The sequence below is a fragment of the Camelus bactrianus genome, chromosome 22, assembly GCF_048773025.1.
Source record: "Camelus bactrianus isolate YW-2024 breed Bactrian camel chromosome 22, ASM4877302v1, whole genome shotgun sequence".
NCBI lineage: Eukaryota > Metazoa > Chordata > Mammalia > Artiodactyla > Camelidae > Camelus > Camelus bactrianus.
In genome coordinates, this window is record NC_133560.1 from 13,842,705 (window position 1) to 13,864,217 (window position 21,513).

Consider the following 21,513-nt stretch of genomic DNA (forward strand, 5'->3'; position numbering starts at 1 on the left):
CAAGAGGAAGGAGGTCTCGGTCCCCGCTGGCTGTGCCGCTGGCCAGCGCAGTGAGTTGGGGCAAGTTACAAGGTCTTCAAGCCTTGTTTTTTCTCTTTTGTGAAATGGGGAGCTGGGAGGCAGAGAAGAGTCACCCACAGGGAGCCCCACAGCTGTCAGGGGGTCCTGCTGGCTCCCTAGGCAGCCCTGAAGGTCAATGCTGCAGATGAGGAAGAGCCCCTACATAGACCACGCCCCTCTGTCCCCGCCCTCCCTGCCACTCACTTCAGGGCGATCTGAACCCGGGCTGCACCCACGACTTCTGATTCGTCACTGTCGAAAGCAGCGGCTTCTGAAGCACCCAGTCTGGAAGACAACACGGGATAGCAAAAGGCTCAGGCCTCCATGCAGTGACCTGGGGCCAAAGGCATTTTCCAGAGACGGGGTTCTCTCTGGGCGGGTGTGGCCAGATCCTCAGGGAGGAAGGTCTGGATCTGCTCAGCCTCCCTGAGGACCCTGCCTGCCCACCACTGCTCTGGGTCCCTCTAGCAGAGGCTGCTCTCTATCCAGCACTCGCTCCCCTAGCCATACACCCTTGACGGTGACCTTGGAACTAGCAGTCTCCCAGATGGGAAGCGCCTCCAGCCCCGGGAGGAATAGAGCTGTCTGCATCTTCACCTCCCTCCCATGGGTACCTCCTGCATACCTAGGGGGCCCAGGCTCTGCGTATTCAGAGTTCCCGGGGCTCGGGGACCCACCTCTGCACGGAAGCCTCATACACACCACTGTCCCCGGCCACAGATTCATCCGACACAGCAGCCGAGACACAGGCCAGTTTCAGGCTGCACCCCTGGGCCATATTCACCACTGAGGGAGAGAGGGAAAAAGGCAGGACGGCAAGGCGGGGTTTACAAATGAAGATATTGTTGTCACGACACATACTTTTGATCCCCCTACTATCCCAAGATGGTCCTGGCAAAATCCAACCACCTCTGAACGTGACAGCCAGGTCCTACCTAGTTTGGGGGTGAAAGGGTAGCATTTGATTCTGTCTTTAACATCCAAGATTTCAAAGCCAAATCACCTGGGTTCAAATCTCAGCTTCACCTACTGCATGACACTGGGACACAGATTTCATCTCTCAAGTCCCAGATTCCTCATCTGCAAAGTGGGGCTAATAATGCCCACCTTTTAGGGCTATTGGGAGACTCCATGAGACGTTATAGAGAAATCCTTAGTATAGAGAATGGCGCAGGGGAAGTGCTCTAGAGAAGTCAGTGCCGCTAGCCTGTTACTACACCATTTCCATCACTATGGTGGTGCCTTCTAGATCGACCCCTACACACCTTGGGCAAAATAACAGCCCCTGGACCCTTGGGAGGGGCAAGAGGGGGAGAAAGGGAAGGATTTAAGTACTGGCTTTCCAACTCGGCCCATTCCACTCCTAGCTCAGCTCATCTCCCCCGCCCTTGATGCAGCCCCTCAGGAGTCTCTGGCTTGGAGCTCAGACCTAGCATTCAGCCCGTGCTGCACATTCCCGCCTTCCCTAATGGATGCCGATGGTGTGCCAGGTCCATTGCCAAGTTCAGAGCTACCAAGATGAACGGGACAGTTCCTGACCTCCGCACAGCAGGGGAAGGACGGATTCGGGTGCTTCAGCCTCACAGCCAGCACTTCTGAGCACCTGCTCTGTGCCAGGCAAGGGCGTGTGCAGACTGAGGAAGAGGCTGGGGGCAGTGCAGGCTGGGGAAGGGATGGGGACCATGAGCCTGGGAGAAGCCAAGGGGCCACCTGGGTGTGGCTTTCCCAGCCCGTGTCCCACATCTGTGGCTGCAGCCCTGGGGACCTCCTGCCTTCAGATCCATCCCTCTCCACCCTCCACTAAACCACTTAAGGAGATTAATTTGTCTGCTGACTGCACAATGGCACTAATCGCATAACCTGCTTAGTGTCTGAGCTCAGCCTGGCATCGCTTGCTGTGGGGAAGGCTTCTGGAGACGGCGTGAAGAAATCCCGACCTGAGACGTGAGCGGTCTCGGGTCTCCCAGGACACTGTGGGGGAGGGCGGGGGGGTCGCTCCCTGCACCCGGCTGGGGTCCCAGCGCCCCTGAGCCAGCTTATGGAAGCCCTTAGACAGGGAGCGCCGGGAATGCTTCCTGAGCCTCGTTAGAGGTTCCACCTGCACCCCCTCCTCTCTAGAGAACAATTTTCTCAAGTTTGCCACCTGCAAACTTGAGAAAGCCTGTTTTTATTTTTGTTTGAGAGTGCTCGGCAAGACTCTCTTCCCGATGAGGGAGCCCCAGGGATCTCTCGGCTCCTCTTCTAAGGAAATCGCTGGCGCTCATCCAGAGGAGCTTTTAATTAACCAGGAAATCTCGGCATTCCCCATTTGCTCCCACCGGCCCTCGCACACAAATGAACAGATAGCTCTGGGCACAGCAGTGGCCCTCCTGCCCATTCCTGGAGCCTCAAGGCTGAGATGGGTCGAACTTCTAGCTGGCCTCACGGAATCCACGGCTCAGTGCGGGCTCTGGGCAGGTGGTCCTGGAGCCAGTCCTGACTCTTCTGCTTCTCAGCAGTGACACTGTCCTTGGACAAGTCACTTACCCTTGCTGTGTCTCACTCCTCTCGTCTGAGGATAAAAATAGCACCCACCTCACACAGTTGTGGGACTGGCAGGAGTAAGTATGCATAGGAGGGCCTGTATCTTGCACACCTGGACTCAATTAATCATCTAGCTCAGTCTAGATCATCACACCAGACAGGTGTGGTGGGGCCAGCGAGCACCAGGAATGTCAGGAATAAACACACAGAGCCGCTTCATGTCCTGAGAGGAGTGTGACAATAAAGAGGTTGGGTTCTGGGGGCGGAAAAACCCAGATTCCAATCCTCACTTCCCCACTTGTTGGCTGGGAGACCTAGGGCAGGTGATAGCAGCTCTCTGAACCTCTGTTTCCTCATCTGTGAAATCAGTATAATAGAAAAAACCTATTTCACCACAGAAAGCACACTGCCCACCACATAATGCACCCCAGTCAGTTAAAAAAAAATTTTTTTTTGTTCTTTTGGAGGGGGAAGGTAATTAGGTTTTATTTTTTAATTAATTAATTTTATTTTTTAAATGGAGGTACTGGGGAATAAACCCAGGACCTTGTGCATGCAAAACACGTGTTCCACCACTGAGCTATACCCTCCCGCCACCAATAAATATTAATAGCACAACTTATTATGCGATTGCTGCTAAAGATAAAGATTTTCCGCCTAATAAATCTTAGCTGTCATCATCCACATCCTCTCCCATTTTGAAGCTTCCGACCTGAATCTCAGTCCATGCCGTAATGTTCTTTCTGACCCTGTGCAGAATGGGAGTCACATATCCATCCCTGGCTTCAGTCACGCAGATCTGTGCCACAATTAGGATAAACTGCAAACTCCTGACCGTAGCCCCGCAGGCTGACGGGACCTGTACCCTGCCTGATGCAAGGCACCCCGGCCCCTCTTGCAGCCCCTTGCTCCAGCCTCAGAGAGTCTGCTCTTGCCTCTCCCAAGGCTGGCTCCTTCTCACCGTTCAAGCCTCCGTTCAAGTGTTGCCTTCCTTCACCACTCAGTCTGAACTGGCAGCCCCAACCTGAAAAGCTCCACCACACCCCCCGTTTTACTTTTTTTCCTGGTGCTTTTATCGGTTTGGTTGTACAGTTCTGTCTGTGCCTTCATTGCATGTAGGCTTCCTGGGAACCGGGACCTTGTCATCCTCCACACTGTATCCTTGTGACTAACCCACATGGCATATCTGTTCAATGAACAAATGAATGAATCCACGTACATCCCTTAGCACAGGACCCGGCATTTCATTTCAGTACGTACTTAGTATCTGTTGAATGAATCCACCATGGAAAAATCCTTAGCTCAGGACCCAGAACATAGTAAACACGTAATAAATTCCTACTGAATGAATAGGTAAATCGATATACCACGTAAAGAGCTGGCACACAGAAAGCAGTAAAATTTGCCCATAGTTATGATAATTGTCATTGGGGTCTGGGACTCAGACCATCCTCCTCCCTCCTCGAGCCTCCCGCCCTCGGACATGGTGCCCTCTACCTTGGCCCGACTGCTTGCCCTCCGGTCCTGGTTCCTCCAGCCGGTACCTCTCCCGGGTGCTGCTGCCAAGGCTCAGTTCGCCGAGAGTGGCACTCAGCTCGGGGTCTTCAAACTCCAGATTGCTCAGGAAGGTGTCTCCAGCCAGGAGGGGGTCAGCGATGAGAGGGGAGCAGGGCGGGGAGGGGGACGAGAGCGAGGAGCGGGGGGACAGGGAGGTCATGGACTTCGGGGTGCCGGACACGGAGCGCAGAGCCTGCAGGCGGCCGCCCGCCTCTGCCTTCTGGGTCTTGGCCACCTCGTCCTCGTGGATGGTGGTGATGCAGCCCGAGGGCCGGAAGCCTGTGGCCCCCTCCAGGAGCAGGAATTCCACCTTGCTCTGCAGTTCCGAGTCCAGCTGCTCGAAGGGGTCATAGTAGAGGTCAGTGAAGCTGGCTGAGGTGGAGGAGTCCAGGCTGGAGGCGGCCAGGGAGCCCCGGCTGGACGTGAGGGATCCAGGGCTGCTGCCCGAGGACAGGCTCTGCATGCTGCCTGAGAGGCTGGGCCAGGGGAGAAGGAGGGCGAAGACACAGAGTGGGTGGGCCGCTTGGCACATCCCACCTGGCGCATAGAAAAGCACCGCGGGCTCTGAGAACATATTATCTCTTTGGACCCTCTTGACAATCTCCAGCATCCCCATTTCGCTAAAGACGATATCCCGAGGCCACGTCGTCAGGAGGCGGGGGGCAGAGCTGGGATTCCAACCCCAGCCAGCTGCCTTAAAAACCCACTTTTCCCTCTCTGTTTCTCACACCTCCACCAGCTGCATTCCATTTGTGCATTTTACTATATTTGAATTCAGCCCCAAATAATGCTTAACATTTTTCTTCAAATCAACTCATTTTTTACACGTTCACGTATTTATCTTAAAAGGAAACTTTACATCCTAAGTGTAATCTGAAAAGCAGTACCACTTACTACAAACTGAAGACAACTGTTAAAAATATCTGAAATATTCTACAATTCCAGCCACCGTGCCCACGGAGGCCCAGGCCCGAGGCCCGTTCTCTCCGTGGTGTGCAAGTTGGCTGGCGGGGATCAGAATGAGACACACGAGCACCTGACTGGGGCCCTTCTGTGTGCTGTCACAAGGACAGGATGCTGCGGTCTGGGGAGGGGAAGGACCCTGCCCCCGGCCACATCAGGCCCAGCCCAAGTCCCCTAGACCATCCATCTGCCTGCTGTTCCTCTAAGTGTGCATACTGAAGAGGACATGTGAAGGGCAGAGGCTGGGCTGGGCCACCTGGGGACGCCTGCATCTGGCCATGCCCCGGGGAACACCCACTGTGCCGCCTCCTGCTCACCTTTTCAGCTGGGAGTGCAGCGCTGCTACCTGTCTGGTGGCTTCCTCCAGCTCTCTCACCAGCTGGCTCCTCTTGCTGTTTAACTTTAACCTGAAGGGAGAGAAGACATGAGGGAGGAGGCTCAAGGGACCCAGCCTCCATCTCCCTGAAAGAGGAGTGGCAGGCGTGTACTCACGGCGATGTACACACGGACCGCTCCCACCCCAGCCCCCAACAGATGCGCGCAGACGTCCTGCAAGGCTTATACTATGATGTCTGGAGGGAGATGGCCTCCACGTCACATCCTACAATAACTGCTCTGTTCATCACCTGCTACACACCAGACGCCGAGTAGGAAGCGTATGACATTGCCTTAATTCATTTGCGCAATAATTCTGCATCTTAAGAATTCTTTTTTTTTTATACCACTTTGTATATGAGAAAACTGAGGTTCTTAGAGTTAAATAGTTTACTTAAAGCTAGAGAATTAGTGGCAGAATTAGGATTCCACCAACCATCCCTCCCTGCGCTGTGCACAGGTATGCCGGGGAGAGAAATCAGCTGAAGGCCTGGTAGATGACCACACGTAGACAACCATCCACAAGCCAAGGAGACAGGTGCCAACACCTTGACCTTGGACCTCTGGTTTCCAGGACTGTGAGAAAACAGAATTCTCTTAAGTCACCCAGTGTGTGGTATTTTGGTTTGGCAGCCCTAACAAATGGATGCACCATCTCAGGGTAAAGTATATAAGGGAAAAAAGGCAGGGCCCAGGACCAAGCTCTGAGTATTTACAGCATCCCGAGGCTGCATGGACCGGCAAGAGTCAGCAAAGGGGCTGGAGAGGATGGTTCCAGAGAAACTGGGGCAGAGCCAGGTGAGTGTGACAGAACTGGGGAGCAAAGACCGGCACCAAAGCCCACCACAGCCTGCAAGTTCCATCAAGCAGACCAGTGCCCTCACCCACTCAGGAGGGCTGCTGTCGCCTACCCACTGAATGAGTGGTTCTCAGCTTGTGGTCACAGGCCTCCCGCATCAGAGGGAGACATCCTTATTAAATGCACATTCCTGAGTCCTACTTACATGGACTGAATCAGAAAGCCTGGGGGCAGGGCCCAGGAACCTGTGTCTCTATTACCTATCCCAGGTGACGTTTAGGCCCTAAGGCTGAGGAGCTGCTGCACTGCAGGGGGACTGCAAGGTGGGAACTCCCCCAGCACGGAGCACGGTGCCCACCACACGGACGTGCTCGAGAAGTAACTGAATGGAGGACTTGCCCCCCCATTGAAGGAGGGAAGGCTCATCCCCTCGGCTGAAAGACCCGAATGTCAGATCTCCCCTGGACCGATGCGTACCACTGTTGGCCTCTTGTCCCCTTATGCCATCCGGTTGGAGGGGGAATGACTGACCCACTACTCCCCGAGCACAGCCAACCCAGCCTGGGGTCTGGGAGAGAGAGTTCACTTCCATGGAACACCTAACCGGGCCATCTCTTCACCGACACACCCAGGCCTCCAACACAGGCCCTGCCATGAAGACCAGAGCTCGCTGGAGACACAACTGGAAAGTGATGAGGGACAGGTGGGGCTTGTTACTGGGGAACCAGCCTTGTGAAATTACAGAAGAGACCCCGGGAGCAGTGGACAGAGGGGCCTCAGCATGGTTCTTGGCCAGTTCAATCCCTGGCGCTGTTCTTCCAGAGTCCTACCCGGGGCTGGGGAGGTGAGGGCCAGGCAGGAGGCTGGCAGATGGAGCCTGAAATGAACAAAACCTTGATGCTTAATGGAACAGACAGGACTGTGAATCTGACCCTCCCTAAGAGCAAAACCTTGAAAGGGTGTGAGGTCTGGGGTCAAGGAGTGGCTGGGGTTCACCATTTTTGCTCTCGTTTTCCTTTCCTCTGGGAGAAGACCAGAGAAGCGTTTCCTGGGAGGAAATGCAGGTCCCCACTGGAGCCCCAAAATGAGGTGGAGGAAACTAAGAGCCGGGAGGCCTTGACTTCCTGAGCGCAGTGGGTGTAGCCACCAGCAACAACACGCAGGTGCCGAGGCCGCCTCCCGGGGGCGCTGGGCTTAGCGGGCCATATGGTATTTGTGTGCGGTGCCCGGCACATGCAGGAAGGCCAAGAACACATTAAGCGTGGAAACCGGCAGAGGATCCAGAAGGTGGGGATGGAATGCCCCCAAGCTGCAGCTCAGCACCTGGGGTGCTGGTGAAAAATGCAGGAGCCTGGGCTGTGTCTCAGGGCCTGGGGAATTGGTCCTGGAGGATAGAGGGGCAGGGAGTCCACACTCTAACAAGCACCCTGCGTGACCGCACGGCGGCTCTTGGGGGGTGTGTGGGGGCACAGGAAGGCAGGCGGAAGCAGGAGGTAGGACGGGGTGGGGGGAGTCAGGATGTCTGTGCCTCTAATTGATCTGTGATTGGGTTTTGGCAGGCCCTGCGGTGTGTGTGCCCTTCCTAGATGTGTCTATTCTTGTCCTTCCCAAAGTCACCTTGAACGGAGACGCTGCTGTGTGCAGGTGAGGAACACAATCCTCCCATTTTGAGAGAGAAAAGAGAGAAAGGAGCATGAGAAAGAGAGAAAGAGACCGAGAGAGAGGACAAGGGGGTCGGAGGGATGAACACAAGACAGACGAACAGGAGAGGCCAGAGGCAAACAGCTGAACACAGACGGAGACTGCTGGATGGGCTCTCTCCTCTCTCCCCTGCAGGAGGCTCAGAGCCATTAACACTGCCCGGTCGTTCCTGTGGCTCTCGCCTCTTCCCGCCCACGCGCCCCCTGGCTTCCCTCTGCACGTCCCCCAGAGGACCCTGCCCGCTGGGAACTTGAGTCACCTGCTTAGCATCTGCTGCGAAGTGGAGATGCTGGCTGCCCTGGACTGGCCGTGTGAACCCGCTGTTCCATGGGAGCAATGAGACCTTTGAAAGATGGGGCTGAAGGCAATAATAAAAGACTTCCTATGTGGGCAGCAGCCTAGGGTGAGCATGAGCTCTTGAGCTAGCCAGCCTGGGATGTAATCCCAGCTCTGCCACTTGGTGATGGTGGGCGAGCCTCAGTTTCCTCATCTACGAAATGGAATCTAGCCTCAGGGTTGCTGCGAGGTTTAAGTGAGATGATACTGGTAACAGAGGCTGGTACATAATGGTACCTTTGGCATGTAGTGTAGGGGTCTCTAAGAGAATATCCAATCCTAGTTTCAAGAAACCAAAATCATTATAGCAGGGAAGAGCCTCAGTTCACAATCTGGTCTAACCTCCGAGCTTCAGGCTACACAGGTGTTCAATGCAATTATCTTGTTTTTTTCCCCCCATCAGGCAACTGAAGTCCACGTTGGTCAATGCCTTGCTCAAGGTCAGTGGTGGCAGGGCATCTCTTTTGCCCTAACAAGGAGTAAGGCCACCATGAACCTGTTCTCTTCCACTGCTGGCTGTGAGCATGATAAACAGTGAAGGGTTTTCCAGTGATAGCCACAGGGCCTGGGAGCATGTCAGGGCCCCAGAGGACTGGTAGACAGATTAGGAGACTGGAGGCAGAGGCCTGGAAGGGTCTGTCCAGGATGACTAACCATTTTTTTTTTCAACTAACAACATAGGCATGATGGTTTCCAGACACAGGCCTTGTCCCCAGGGTGCAAAGCCTTAAGGAAAGAAGGACAGAGTCTTATTGCTAAAGGAGATTTCTAGAAGGTGCTTCCTGGGGTTGCAAAACAACAATGATTGAAGCCTGCTCCTCCTTCTCCCACCTACCTGGTGGTGGGTAGGTGTTAACCAGCCACCCCTCCTCCCAGGGGAGGATAAAGGAGAGGAAAAAGACACGTCCCTGGTAGCAGTTTTGACAAGAGGCTTGGAGGGGAAAGATTCCCCACCATTGACCAGTCAGTGGACTCTCTGACGTGCTTACAAAAGGCCAGGCAGAGGCTGGTCAACTTGATCCAGGTGGCACCCTGCCATGTGCAAATGGGGCTTACTCAGTTGCTAGGGAGGGACTGCAAGCTCCCTGAAGGCATCTTAGGACCCATCATGGGGTGATGCAGAGAGAGCGGGGCCAGGCACCTAGGATGCCTGGCCTGCTGTCACTGGGGTGCAGGTAAGCTTACCTGCCTTATAAACTGGGTTTCTGCCTCTGATTTCACTGGAAAGAGGAATTCCCTTGCTCATTCCTGCCCCCAAACACACACACACACACACACACACACACACACACACACGTTTGAAAATCATTATCTTCAATTCTAGCTCCTTAAGGGTAGGGACCTTGCTCAATAAAGTCTGCTGCCAAAAAAAGGAAAAAAAAAGTCAAAATAACTGAACAGATTTTAAGGGTAGCAGGGTAGGAATCATGACTTATTGATTTCTGAAACCTCCATATTGCCCTGCATACAGAATATGTGCAACAAAATGTTTCTTAAGTGAATGAATGAATAAATAATAGGCTGATGGACTGAATGAATGAATGAGGGAAAAGTTGGGGACTGCAGGACTCAGAGTGGTGAGACACTGAAGGGAGTAAAGTCTGTTGTAAGGTCTAAACCCGTGGCTTTCAGGTTAAATCAAGCCCACAAATGAAGCTGACTCAGTCTTCATAGTATTAAAAATTCTTTTGGATTAGTTGCCAATATTAAAAAAAAAAAATCTAAACACTCTTTTCTTGAAACGTGGGGAGCTCTGGCAGCCTGGGGCCTGCACTCCCACTTGCTGGGGGCTGGAGGCGGCACCTGCTTTAGACACGGTGGGGGGGCCTGTGCAGTCCAGTCCAACACGGCATTTATATCATCTCTCGACCCCTATAAGCATCTCAGTTTGCACCCCACCCACCCACCAGTGTTTTTCAAGCCGCAAATTACAACGCCTCAGTGTATGGCAAAATCGATTTAGTGGGTCATGACCAGCATGAAAAGAAATAATCTAAGAATATCAGAGGGCTATTACACATAGAAAGAGTCCGCACCGCCTTGTGAAACTTTTGTACGTTAGGTAATAATATAATGTGTCACTGTCACAAAGTTGGAGGACGCCTGCTCTACATCACATCTCAGGAGAAAAACGTCTGCAAGCCTGCGCATGCGCAGACGCTGGTAACGCGATTCCCCGGTGAAGTTCCGCGGTAAGTTGGTTTGCGAGCCATCTCCCCAGATTTGCTACTTTGGAAAGTGGTGAGATCTCTAAACACAGTGTTCTTGGGGTGGAGCCCAGGCGCCCCAGGGTGTCCCCCTTTGCCATCCCCCCACGGGTAGCTGGGAGAGAGACCAGAAGCAGAGAGGGGAGGGCCCTGTGCCCCCCACCCCGCCCCCCATCCCCGGGCCCCGGCTCAGCCCCACCTCTCGGTCAGCGCCTTGCTCTGCGTGTCCCGGGCCGCCTGCAGGTCCTTCTCCAGCCGCTTCCGGGCCATCTCCAGCTGCTCCACCTCCCCCTGGGTCCACTTTCGGGGGCTGATGAAGCGCATCTCCTTCAGCAGCTCCTCCTTTTCATTGATGAGGATCAGCCGGTCCCTCTCCGAGTCCAGCACTCCAGGCCAGGCCTCACTGTCCAGCTTGGCCAGCTGGATCTTCAGGTTGGCGATCCTGCGGGGCCGAGAGGGTGAGCGTGACCGGTGCGCCCCGTGGCATTGCAGGAGCAGGCTGACAGACCGCGTTTCCAAGGTTACGTGGTCCAAGAAGCCACTGCATCCTCAGAGAGATTTTTGACAGCGACTGATCAGCATGTGATCTCATGGAACAGATTTTTATCTGACACACACATGTGGTGCCTACCACATGCCTCCCATGAGTAGGCTCTGCAGGGAGGGGCTAGAGGCTGTCCCCTTGCCCTAAGGGACACTAAGCCTGACAGAGCAGAGGTGGATTCTCACCAGGCAATAGCCTTCTACCACTAGCGTGGTGACCTTGGGCAAGTCCTTGGTCTCTCTGAAGGGCATATCAAAAGTTCCTTCCCTGTGGGGTTATGGTTGAAGGTTTTATGACATAATTCATCAAATGTCCAAGTGCAATACTGGGCACACAGCAAAGAAGGACTCAGGGGATGTTTCTGCTGCTACTGTGGTTATTCCCTGGCTTAACCACATCTTGGGTGTATAATGCTGGGTGCACACCCTGAGTCTTATATATAAGAAAACAGCTATTCCTCCTTCCTAATTGGGGTGAAAATGAGCAATGATGTGTTCAGTGTGTCTGGCACCTAAGTGCTGAGCCAGTGGCCCTCATGGGTCCACCACAACGACAGCAAATACTGCTGTAGCTAACCTTGTATTCTCAGTCCAGAGGCGGGTGGTGGCACTGCATGAACCACCGCAGACTTGAGGTCAGGGGCCTTGGGTTGGAGTCATGGCTCTGACTTTCTTAAGAAATTATTGAGGTAACACAAGCTTCTAGCACAGTGCTTGGTACACTGCAGGCCTTGACAAATGTTACAGGAAGGCGTTGGGAGCCCTACCCCTTCGCTGCTTTGAGACTCAGTATTCCCATCTGTATGGTGGGAATAATAATGGTACCTGCGAGGCAGGAGGGCCAGATGAAAAAGTATCATTAAGAGCTCTTTAAACAATGCCAAGTGCTATCGAGACATTAGGTATGATTATCTTTGGATCAAATTAAGATTCCCATATTGCTAAGAGTACTGCCACAAATACTTCACAGCAATCGCGTGATCCGTTAGGATTTAGTCTTTGCAAAGTGCTTTTTAGCTGTCACGCCCTAGCCTCACCCCATCCCTAGAGGGTGGATGAGACCTGGTGGTTAACCCTCTTAGAGAGATGGCCAGGGAGGCTATGGCTCACCTAAGAGCGCGGGTCACAAGCACGGCCAATACTTATTGAGATCCCCGGCCTCTGGACCCTCAGTTCAATCCTGTCTGCAAACAATGTGGCCAAACTCTTATTTTATCAAAACACTGTTGGAGGCGAGACCTCCATGCTGCGTAGTGACAATTCCATACAGAGAAACACATCTACATTTGCTCCTTCCCTAGCCAAGTGTCTCGGCAGGGATTCTCAGAGTTAATTAATTTAAATTCCATATTCACATACACAGCAATGCATCAAGACTGGCTTTGGGATAACTTCGTAGCTGTTGTTCTCCGTCCAGCTGCTTTGAGGATAGAGTGGTGTGGCCACACCTGGCAGGGGATCCGCTACACGTGGGATGATGAAGGGATGATTGATGCTTCCTTGGATGTGCTTTCCGGTGGTGCTGTCCCTACACCAGTGCTCCTCAAACTTTGAGCCTTAGGAGAAAACTACTACACTCACTCCTCAGAAATGCACACATGGCAGAATTTGGCATACAATGATCAGACCTTGCATGAGAGCCACCTGCCCTCCCTGCATCAAGACCGCAGCCTCTGCTTTCCCATTCAGCTGGCTGCTCTGTCCTGTACACTTAAACTACCTTTGGGAGAAGGTGGAGGCACAAAGCTAGATAAAGGCAGTTGAGCCAGGAACCCGTGTGATGAGAAGTTTAATGGATCAACCCAAAAGGGAAGTGCTCAATTCTTTTGTTTCTCCATAACTGATCACCTAAGACAGGCATTACTGCAAGCTGGAACAGATCGAGGGTTCAGAGTGGTCCCCTTCAGCGGGGACAAGAAGTGGTTGACCAAGTGTAGAAGTTGTGCTGTTTTGCTGGACCTCTAGGGGGAGCTGAAACAGTGCACAGGGCGTATTTTTCCCCCCACCTGACCAGTATCCAATTTCTCCTTCTTTTGTTAACAATATTCCAAGTTTTCTTTGGGAAATCAGTCCTCTTGTACTTTCAAGTTACTTGGTTCCCACGAAGCTGACCTCAATCTCCTTCCCAGAGTCGGGCACATGACTCATGCTTAGACCTTCAGAGAATTCTAATTCCTCTCACACTGCAACAATGATTGCTTCTCTCAGAAAAGCCAGGGGGTCTCAAGCCCAAAATTTGTTAAAACTATTGGGCAAGGTATATCCTCCTTCTGCTGGGGTTGCTAACCTGATAGTATATGAGCCTAGAATTGCCGGGGGTCATCTTCCCACTTGGATAGGGAAGCCCGTCCACACAAAGGCAAGCAGGGTGGAGAAAAGGAGTGAGACTGAATGTATGTAACATAATTTGAACCCCTGGATCCAGCTGTGCCTGAAGCTAGGATATCTCAGGACTTTAGAATTCAATAAGCCAACAAATTCTCTTTTTGGCTGCTTCTAGTGTCTATAGGATTCCTGCCATTGCTGCAAAGCGTTCTACTGCTCACACACTGTTGGCAGAGGGGCAGGGCTGGGCACTGCCACACTCTCCCTGGCCTGGCTTAGACTGTCCACGGGCTGGGCAATGTAGCCTAAGGAAGAATGCATGCAGTATGTTTGGCTTCATCCACCATCATTCCCTGAGGGTTCCTTCCCAGTGAGGCTGGCTCAGTGTATGGGAAGATCATGGATCGTCTATGGTTCAAATGTGGACTCTGCCACCCCCAAAAGGTCCTGAAACATCTTAGATCTTACCTTTCTCTTCTCCAACATGGAGATAATACGAGATAAGTTATGCTACAAGGTGCCTTTAAAGTTAAATGAGATGGTGCACGTACGAATGTGATAGTCCATTGTCTGGATCATTACAGAGGCTCTAAAAATGTCAGCTTTGATTACTGTTTTAATGTTATTTGTGTCAGTGGAACTCATCTGCTTAGGATTCTGTGAAGCCCCACAATATTTAAAGTCCCTGGGGTCAGCACAGTTTAAAAGCACAGCTTGCTCCCAGCGGGGCAGGGGACACTGAAGAGGGCAGTACCCATAGTCCTTTTAGCCTGTTGCTAAAACCCCGGCTATCCTCCTTCAAACCAAACTGCTTAGAGGATCATCGGAAAACCTTGATTTTAGAAACTGAGGCTGGCAAGTGGAAAGATGACTAGGCTTTGAGGTTTGAAGTGGGTTCAAAGCATAGTTCCACTCTTTATCCAGCCAAGTGTCCCTGGTTCAGCCATTTTCTCTCTGAGTTGCAAAAGAGGATTAAAGTATGAAGATTATAACTCGTACTCTCACAGTCATTACGAGGATTAAACAAGATGAGGTGTGTAAAAAGCCAGGCACACAGCAGACACTCTGCAACCCTAGTTCCTGTTGGAGCCACCCTGCCCACAGCCCCCAGTCTCTAATTACCTTCTCTTAGTCTCTTCATAGCGAAGGCGCAACCTGACCTTCTCCGCCAACTGATTGTTGCTGCTGGTGCCGAACTGGAGGAGAGAACAAGTCGGGAATTACACGGCTATCGTGGCCAATGCTGAGCTGGGTTTCAGGCACTCATGAGAGACTTGACAGCTTGTGTGGGAAGTAGCTAAAAATAGCCCCCAATTATTGAGCTGGCTGTGTGAATCTCAGGGAAGCTAGTTAGGGAAAAACACTTTCCTTCCTTCAGGCATGGGAAGAGCCCCCAAATCAGATATTTATCCCTTCTAGAAGAGAAGCCAAGAGCCCAGAATATCATCCTTCAGCCCCAAATGGCTTGGAGCCCATTCAAGCCACAGAAGCACGGAGGACAGCTGGTCAGGAGGGAGCAGGGGCAGTCAGTACATGAGAAAGCCATCCTCGGCGTGCTGGGAGGGGGTCCACCAAACACTCACGGAGCCGGCAGGGGGAAGTGAAGCACTGAGTGAGGGAGAAGAAGGTCCTTGAACTTGAAAGAAGGTACACAGTTCCTTCACAGATACTCTGGCCCACAGGTGGCTTGTAGCTGGACACCTGGGTGGTGCGGGGAAGGGGAGGGCAGCCCCCTTGGCCATGTCAGTCTATCAAGGGCAGCAAGAAGCTACAAGACTCATCCCATCAGACATGAATATAGTGTTTCCTGTTACAACTACAGAAACCAGACAGAACAGCAGGTAGCCATGGAGGCTGGCTCATTCAATGTCACCGGCTCTAGGAAAACAAAACTCTTCAAAGTTGCGGATTGCTGGGGGTCAGCGCTGCTCTAAGTCTTTCAGGAGCGATGCCTGGCCAGCACTTGCGCTGCTCATTACTGTGACTGGGCTGAGGTCTGAACTGGGAGGCAAGCAGCTGTCTGAAAGCTACATGCCTGGTTTGGGGATGAACAGGAGGGAAATATCCCCTGTTCTCCAGCTGGTAAAAAACAACAGAATGGCGCTGCAAGTTATCACGAAGGAAACCAGGGAAAGACACCAGGTCCTTCAAACATGCTTTCTGTGCAGTATCTAGAGATGCGAGCACGGTAGCCAGGCAACGCTCAGGTCCATAGAGTCAGGGCTGGCTTTTCCTCCACCCCATCATCTCATGTCCTCTGGAGGGCCAGGAGTCTGTAAGAGCACGAAGCTCCGGAAGGCTGAGGCAGCAGCCAGGCCCAGAGCGAGCCACTGGTCAGCTCCTCAGGTGAGTAACAGGAAGGCCACTCTGTCCCTTGGGACCCCCAGCAGCACACACTGCCTACTCACACTTCCTGAGATGTCCGTCTGGGAGCTCACATCCAGGTACTGTTTCGGCAGCGGGAAACCCGAACTCTCCAGAGAGCTGCTGCTGGACCACAGGTCAGAGTGGGACCCTCGGTCGGTGCGGAAGCCGTCCTTCAGCATGGCGAGGCTCTAAGCGGGGAGGGCAGGGTCAGCCGCACACCCTTTTGGGAGGGAGCTCTGGGGTCTGTCTCTCCCTTTGAATTTAGTAGGGAACCACACTCACCCCAGACATCCCACTTATCCTGTAAAGAGCTACTGGTGAGTGGGTACTCGAGTGGGTACTCATCTGAGCGCCAGGCACTGTGCCGGGCCCTTTATGAGGGAGAAACCAGTGAGGACGCTGGTTCTGGAACCCCTGCTCTGCTCCTTCCTAGCTGTGTGACCTGCTCTTATTGATGAACCTCTCTGTGCCTCACTTTTCTCTCCTGCAAAATGGAAATCGTCATGGGTCCTGTCTCACAGGGCTGTCGTACTGATTAATGAGATGACCAGCGTAGAGCGCCAGTTCAGTCAATACTCAGTAGCTGTCAGCTTTCCCTAATCTTAGTTAATCCTGATCACTGTCCTGAGAGGAACGACCTATGATTATCCCCATTTTACCCAGGAGGGAGCTGGTACGTGGAGAAGCTGGCAGCTAACAGAGCCAGGATGCGGTCCTGGTCTGTCCGACTTCAGACTTGGCAGTCTTAACTGCCGAGCGTGACCAGAACACGCCTCACTGTCCACCGATGCCTCGCCTCAGTGTGTTCACTGCGCCGCTGCCCTGGGCAGGAGCTCTGAAATGATTCCGTTTGTCATAGAGTATAAAGCGTCCTTCACCAAGTCATTTACAGTCTCTGACCTTGACTGCTGATCTGCTGATGGGAACGAAAACAGGGTATCTCAGTGGTCAGGGCAGTTCCTCTGAGCGCTGGGCGGGATTCACAGAGGTGAGGAACATGGGCTTCCAAGTCAGGTGAGCACGGTTTGAATCTCGGCTCTTCTACTTATGCCCTGAGCTGTGCAGTCTTTGTCTGTGTGATGGGGAGAAACTCGCGCTGATGTAAGAGGTGAGGCATGGTGCGTGCATAGCGCTTGGCGCGACTGGCTGACACGTTAAACCCTATCTATCGCCATTTGTTCAGATCCCATCACACAGTTGGAACACGCAACGAAATGCTTACAGAGAGGCTACATTTTGATGTCAAGGTTAGTGATGTTGAAACCACCTCCCTCCATTTGGTTCTGTGCTAGAGCTGGTGGGCGAGGACATGGCCTTTGGACTAGACCAGAGAAGAGGGCTCCTGTTCCCACCCTGCCATTTACACTAGCTGTGTGACCTTGGCCAAGGTACTTGGTGCTTCTGAACCTCCATTTCTTCCTCTATACCATGAGACTAAAAGCCAAGAGAACCAGTGAGGAGCACTCTGTGACCTGGCAGCGTATGGAAAGTGCATGAGCGCTGGCACAGAAGGGCGCTCAGGAGAAATGCTCACGTCACGCAGGTACCTTAATGAGGTCTTTCTTCTCCTTTTCTCCACAGGTGATGGCCCTTTTGATGGCTTTTGTTTCTCTTAAGACAGCCTGAGCCTCGTCCAGTTTGTAGCTGCCCTGAGCGTCAGACATTTTCTTATCGATTCTAGGAGAGTCAATGGGAAAGATCAAAGTTAGGGTGAGTGATGGTGTTTCCCCAGGGAAAAAGAACAGACCACAGTGCTCGGGTCCTGTAAGAAGTCCCCTCTCTGTCCCGCCTACCCTTTTCCCTCTAGGTCCTGCCTATTGGATAAGGCACAGAAGGTCCCTGTCAAATTGCAATTGTCTGCAGGGCTGCAGAAGCAATGCCATTCTTAAAGCCAACTCTTACAGGAAGTCTTCCCTGATTACCTCCCTGAGTCCTCCAGGCTGGGCTCGGTGTTCTCATAACACATTGCACGGAGCTGTGACACTGTACTCAGTACGCTGTGCTATAATTAATAATTAATGTGGCAGTGTCCTGGACTTGATATGACAGGCTTGAGTATGTTTGAGTAGTTTTAGTATCTGGCATAGAACAGTCCGTCCTTTTTTTGTTTCTTTCCTTTTAACGTTTATTTATTGAGTGAAAGATTCTTTAGATTCTATAGAACTTTAAAAATTTCAAAAGCTTCAGACACATGATTTCATTTAATCCCATAATAATCTTTCCTCTGCCACCCCTAAATGGCCCCTCAGCCCTCCCCTCTCCCCATGACAACCACTGGTCTGTTCTCTATGAGTCTGTTTCTTTTTTGTTTTATTCACTAGGTTGTTGTAATTTTAGATTCCACATATAAGTGATATCATACAGTATCTGTCTTTCTCTGTCTGACTTATTTCACTTAGCATAATGTCCTCCAAGTCCATCCATGCTGCTGCAAATGGCAATTTTTCATTTTTATGGCTGAGTAGTCTTCCAGTGTGTGTGTGTGTGTGTGTGTGTGTGTGTACACACCACATCTTCTTTATCCATTTTTCTGTTGATGGACATTTAGGTTGCTTCCATATCTTGGCAATTATAAATAATGCTACTATGAACATTGGGGTGCATGTATCTTTTTGAATTAGTGTTTTTGTTTTTTTCAGATATATACCCAAGAGTGGACTGGCTGCGTCCTATGGCAGTCCTATTTTTAGTTTTTTTAGAAATTTCCATACTGTTTTCCACAGTGGCTGCACCAATTTACATTCCCACCAACAGTGTACATGGGTTCCCTTTTCTCCACATTCTCGCCAACATTTGTTATTTGCGTTCTTTTTGATGACAGCCATTCTGACCGGCGTCGGGTGTTTTCCCACTGTGGTTTTGATTTGCATTTCTCCAATGATTAGCGATGTTGAACATCTTTTCATGTCCGTGAATCTGGGTCTCTGGACCTCAGGATTCTTGGGGCTGGATCATTCTTCGTTGTGTCAGGACTGTCTCAGCTACTGCGGGATGTTCAGTAGCATTCCTGGTATCTAGAGACTAGCAGCATCCTGACCTTGAGCTGTGACAACCAAAAACGTCTCCATGCTTGACCTAATGTCCTTTGGGGGAGAGGAGCATAATCTTCCCTGGTGAGAACCACTGCCTTTCACAAGCATTTGTTGAGTTAACAGCCACTGAAGGCAAGGTGAGAAGGATGAAGGACTCCCAGCCCTACCACTTAGCAGAGTGCCCTTGGGCATGGCCCTGGAGCACACGGACCCTATTTCCTCCTCTGAGAAAACCTGGATCATGTCATCTGGCTGGCCCATGTTCATGGAGCTGTGAGGAATGTCAAATGGGGTAAGGATGGCACATCAGGGGAGGGGCTAGGAATCACCGAACAAATGCGAGGACTATAATCCATCCTGCAGAGCTTATCGGCTCATCCACGCCCTACACACAGGTTCATTTTGATGGGCGAAGGTGGGGGGAGAAGTAAGTGAAGGTCATGGAGGTCAGACAGATCAGAGACGGTGCGGTCCAAGGCCTCTGGGGAAGGAGGGCTGTGCTGTGGGAAGGTTCTGAAGGCAGAGAGGAAGTTTCACTGCTTCACACTTTTATCAAAGGCTGGGGTGCGGTTTCAGTCCCCAGTGAAGAAAAGGAAGATTTACGGTCTGAGGGAACACCACAAACTCATTATTTCAGGATGAGAAACCACTCACAGGCATTCCTTTCTGATTTCCTGCTAGAGGCCACACTGTCCCGGGCTAAAAATAACCTGAGTGGGGAATCACAGGTCTTCCTCCAGGCCTCATGGTCTCCGCGTCGGAGCAGGCGTTCTCAGCTCGGCCCTCCTTCTCCCGTGATTTCAGCCTCCTCCGTGGAGGGAAGACAAAGCCCCAGTCATGTCTTCCACTAAAAATAGCCTGTCTATTCCTTTCAAGGACTTGAGTCTGGGCAAGCCTGCCAGGTCGGCTAAGACGGGTCTCAGATTCAGTTTGAAAAATCAGTCTAATGGGAGCGTTCCCGACGGAGGCTGGACCAAGATGCTCCCTGGAGGGGAGGATCCCCCCAGAGCGAGGGTCCAGGACCGAAGGTCGCCCTGCCCGAAAGGGGGAGGGGGTGCAGGGGAGACCCTGTTTGCTAGAACAAGCCTCGGGGCTGGGGGCTCTGGGGACGGGGCTGTACCCAGCTGTCCTCTGCCGACAGAGTGAGGATGGCTTTGAAATCCTCAGCAGGAAGAGACAGAAGCAGTCTGTCAGCCGGAGCTCGGGCTCCTCAGCCAGCCTCTACCTGATTGCTCTTGGGGGCCTTAGCAACCCAGGCTCCGGAATTTGGCTCCGGAGAGCAGCTCGGAGAGGAAACACTCCTGGGCTTGGGGAGCGGGGGAGGGGAACAAAGGGTTACCATTATGTACTCAGTGAATGAATCTTTTTTTTTTAAGGGAAAGAAAAGTTGTGTGGTTGGTGGGGAGGAGAGAGTGTTGGGGGGATGCTTGAATTTTAGGATTTCCAAATTACACAACTGCACTTCGGAGACTCCCACACCCAGGAGCCACAGGGCAGCCACGGAGAAGCAGGGCAGAGGCTCTGACGGCAGCCTCTTGGTCTTGTCCGGACAACGCTCACCTGGGCAGGGTGGCTCTGGGGATGTGCCGGAAGATGCTGTCCTGCCCTCCTCCCACAGAGATGGCATGCCTAGTCTTTCCTATTTGCGAGGGCTCAAGGCAGCTGACGGGGTCAAATCCCAAGCTTTTGTCTCAATTTTTCTTTTCGGTCTCTTCTAAGAGGTGTTCGTTAATCTTCAGCAACCGTTTTTCTTTTCAAAACTGAGTTTGCTGATCATGAACCAAACAAATGGGTGTTTCACCTTCCCCCATGTTCTGCAAAGAAAGGACACTAAGACGTGGCTGGATCACCCCCCACTGGACTCTGAAAAGGATCCCAAGGGAGAGGAAAGGGACCTCATGTTTTCTGGGTCTGGGGAGGGGGCTATCTTGGATGATGCCAGGAAGGCAGGTATTAGGGCATGAGCTTCAAAATCCAAGAGTCCCGGGGTCCAATCCCAGCTCTGACGCTCACTAGTTAGGTCGTCATGGGCACATTTTCAGCCCCATGAGTGCCTGCGTCTGTAACATGAGGCTGAACAAAAACTGCTCTTAAGGGAGTAGAGACGAGGAAGCGTGGTGACAGGCGCACACTCAGCACAGCCTCTGGCCCGGGGCGGACGTGATGGAGTTCATCTGAGTTCCTTTCCAAGTCCAAGCCGGCAACCAGCTAGACGTCGCCACCCCCTTCAGCTCCCTGGGCTTGCCATGGGTTTACCAATTCAATGTTTTCAATCATTTATTTTTCAGATAAAGAAAACAGAAGCTCAAGGGGGTTAAGCCACTTTTCCATGTTCCCAGGGAACTGAGATTTGAACCTAGGCCATCTGCCTCTTGCGGCCACATTCCTAACCCTCGACGCCAAGGTGTGCATTAAAGCAGAAACCCTCCTCCACAGTGAACACAGGGCCCGGCTTCCGGCTGAGGAGCGTGGGCAGGCCCAGCGCTGTGGTCTTATCTGGGCCTGACATCACAGGCAGCTGGCCAGGCCGAGGGAGGAGGAGAAAAAGGAGGCTTGTCTTTGGGGTTTCAGCGTCAGCTTACCAAACGACAAGAATTTTCAATGCTGCTACAGAGTGACAAAGTGGTAAAACAGGTTTGTGGTGGCTTGGAGAATAATGGGAAGTGTTCTAACCAGAAGCTCCTGAGAATCACGGCGGGGGGGGGGGGGAGGAAGGGAGGGGAAG

At 52.3% G+C, this 21,513-nt stretch overlaps 1 protein-coding gene across 2 annotated transcripts in view; it reads right to left on the reverse strand.

Annotated features, from left to right (window-relative positions):
* WWC1 (WW and C2 domain containing 1) overlaps positions 1-21,513 on the reverse strand; it is a 132,028-nt gene that overhangs the window by 27,473 nt on the left and 83,042 nt on the right. For both annotated transcript variants that reach the window (XM_074350313.1, XM_074350314.1), the window contains 8 exons: positions 17,304-17,433; positions 15,798-15,944; positions 14,512-14,585; positions 10,721-10,963; positions 5,421-5,510; positions 4,081-4,616; positions 738-846; positions 265-345 (listed from right to left, as the gene is read on the reverse strand). In XM_074350313.1, coding sequence (XP_074206414.1) covers positions 265-345; positions 738-846; positions 4,081-4,616; positions 5,421-5,510; positions 10,721-10,963; positions 14,512-14,585; positions 15,798-15,944; positions 17,304-17,433 — 1,410 coding nt within the window. The remainder of the gene's footprint in view (positions 1-264; positions 346-737; positions 847-4,080; positions 4,617-5,420; positions 5,511-10,720; positions 10,964-14,511; positions 14,586-15,797; positions 15,945-17,303; positions 17,434-21,513) is intronic.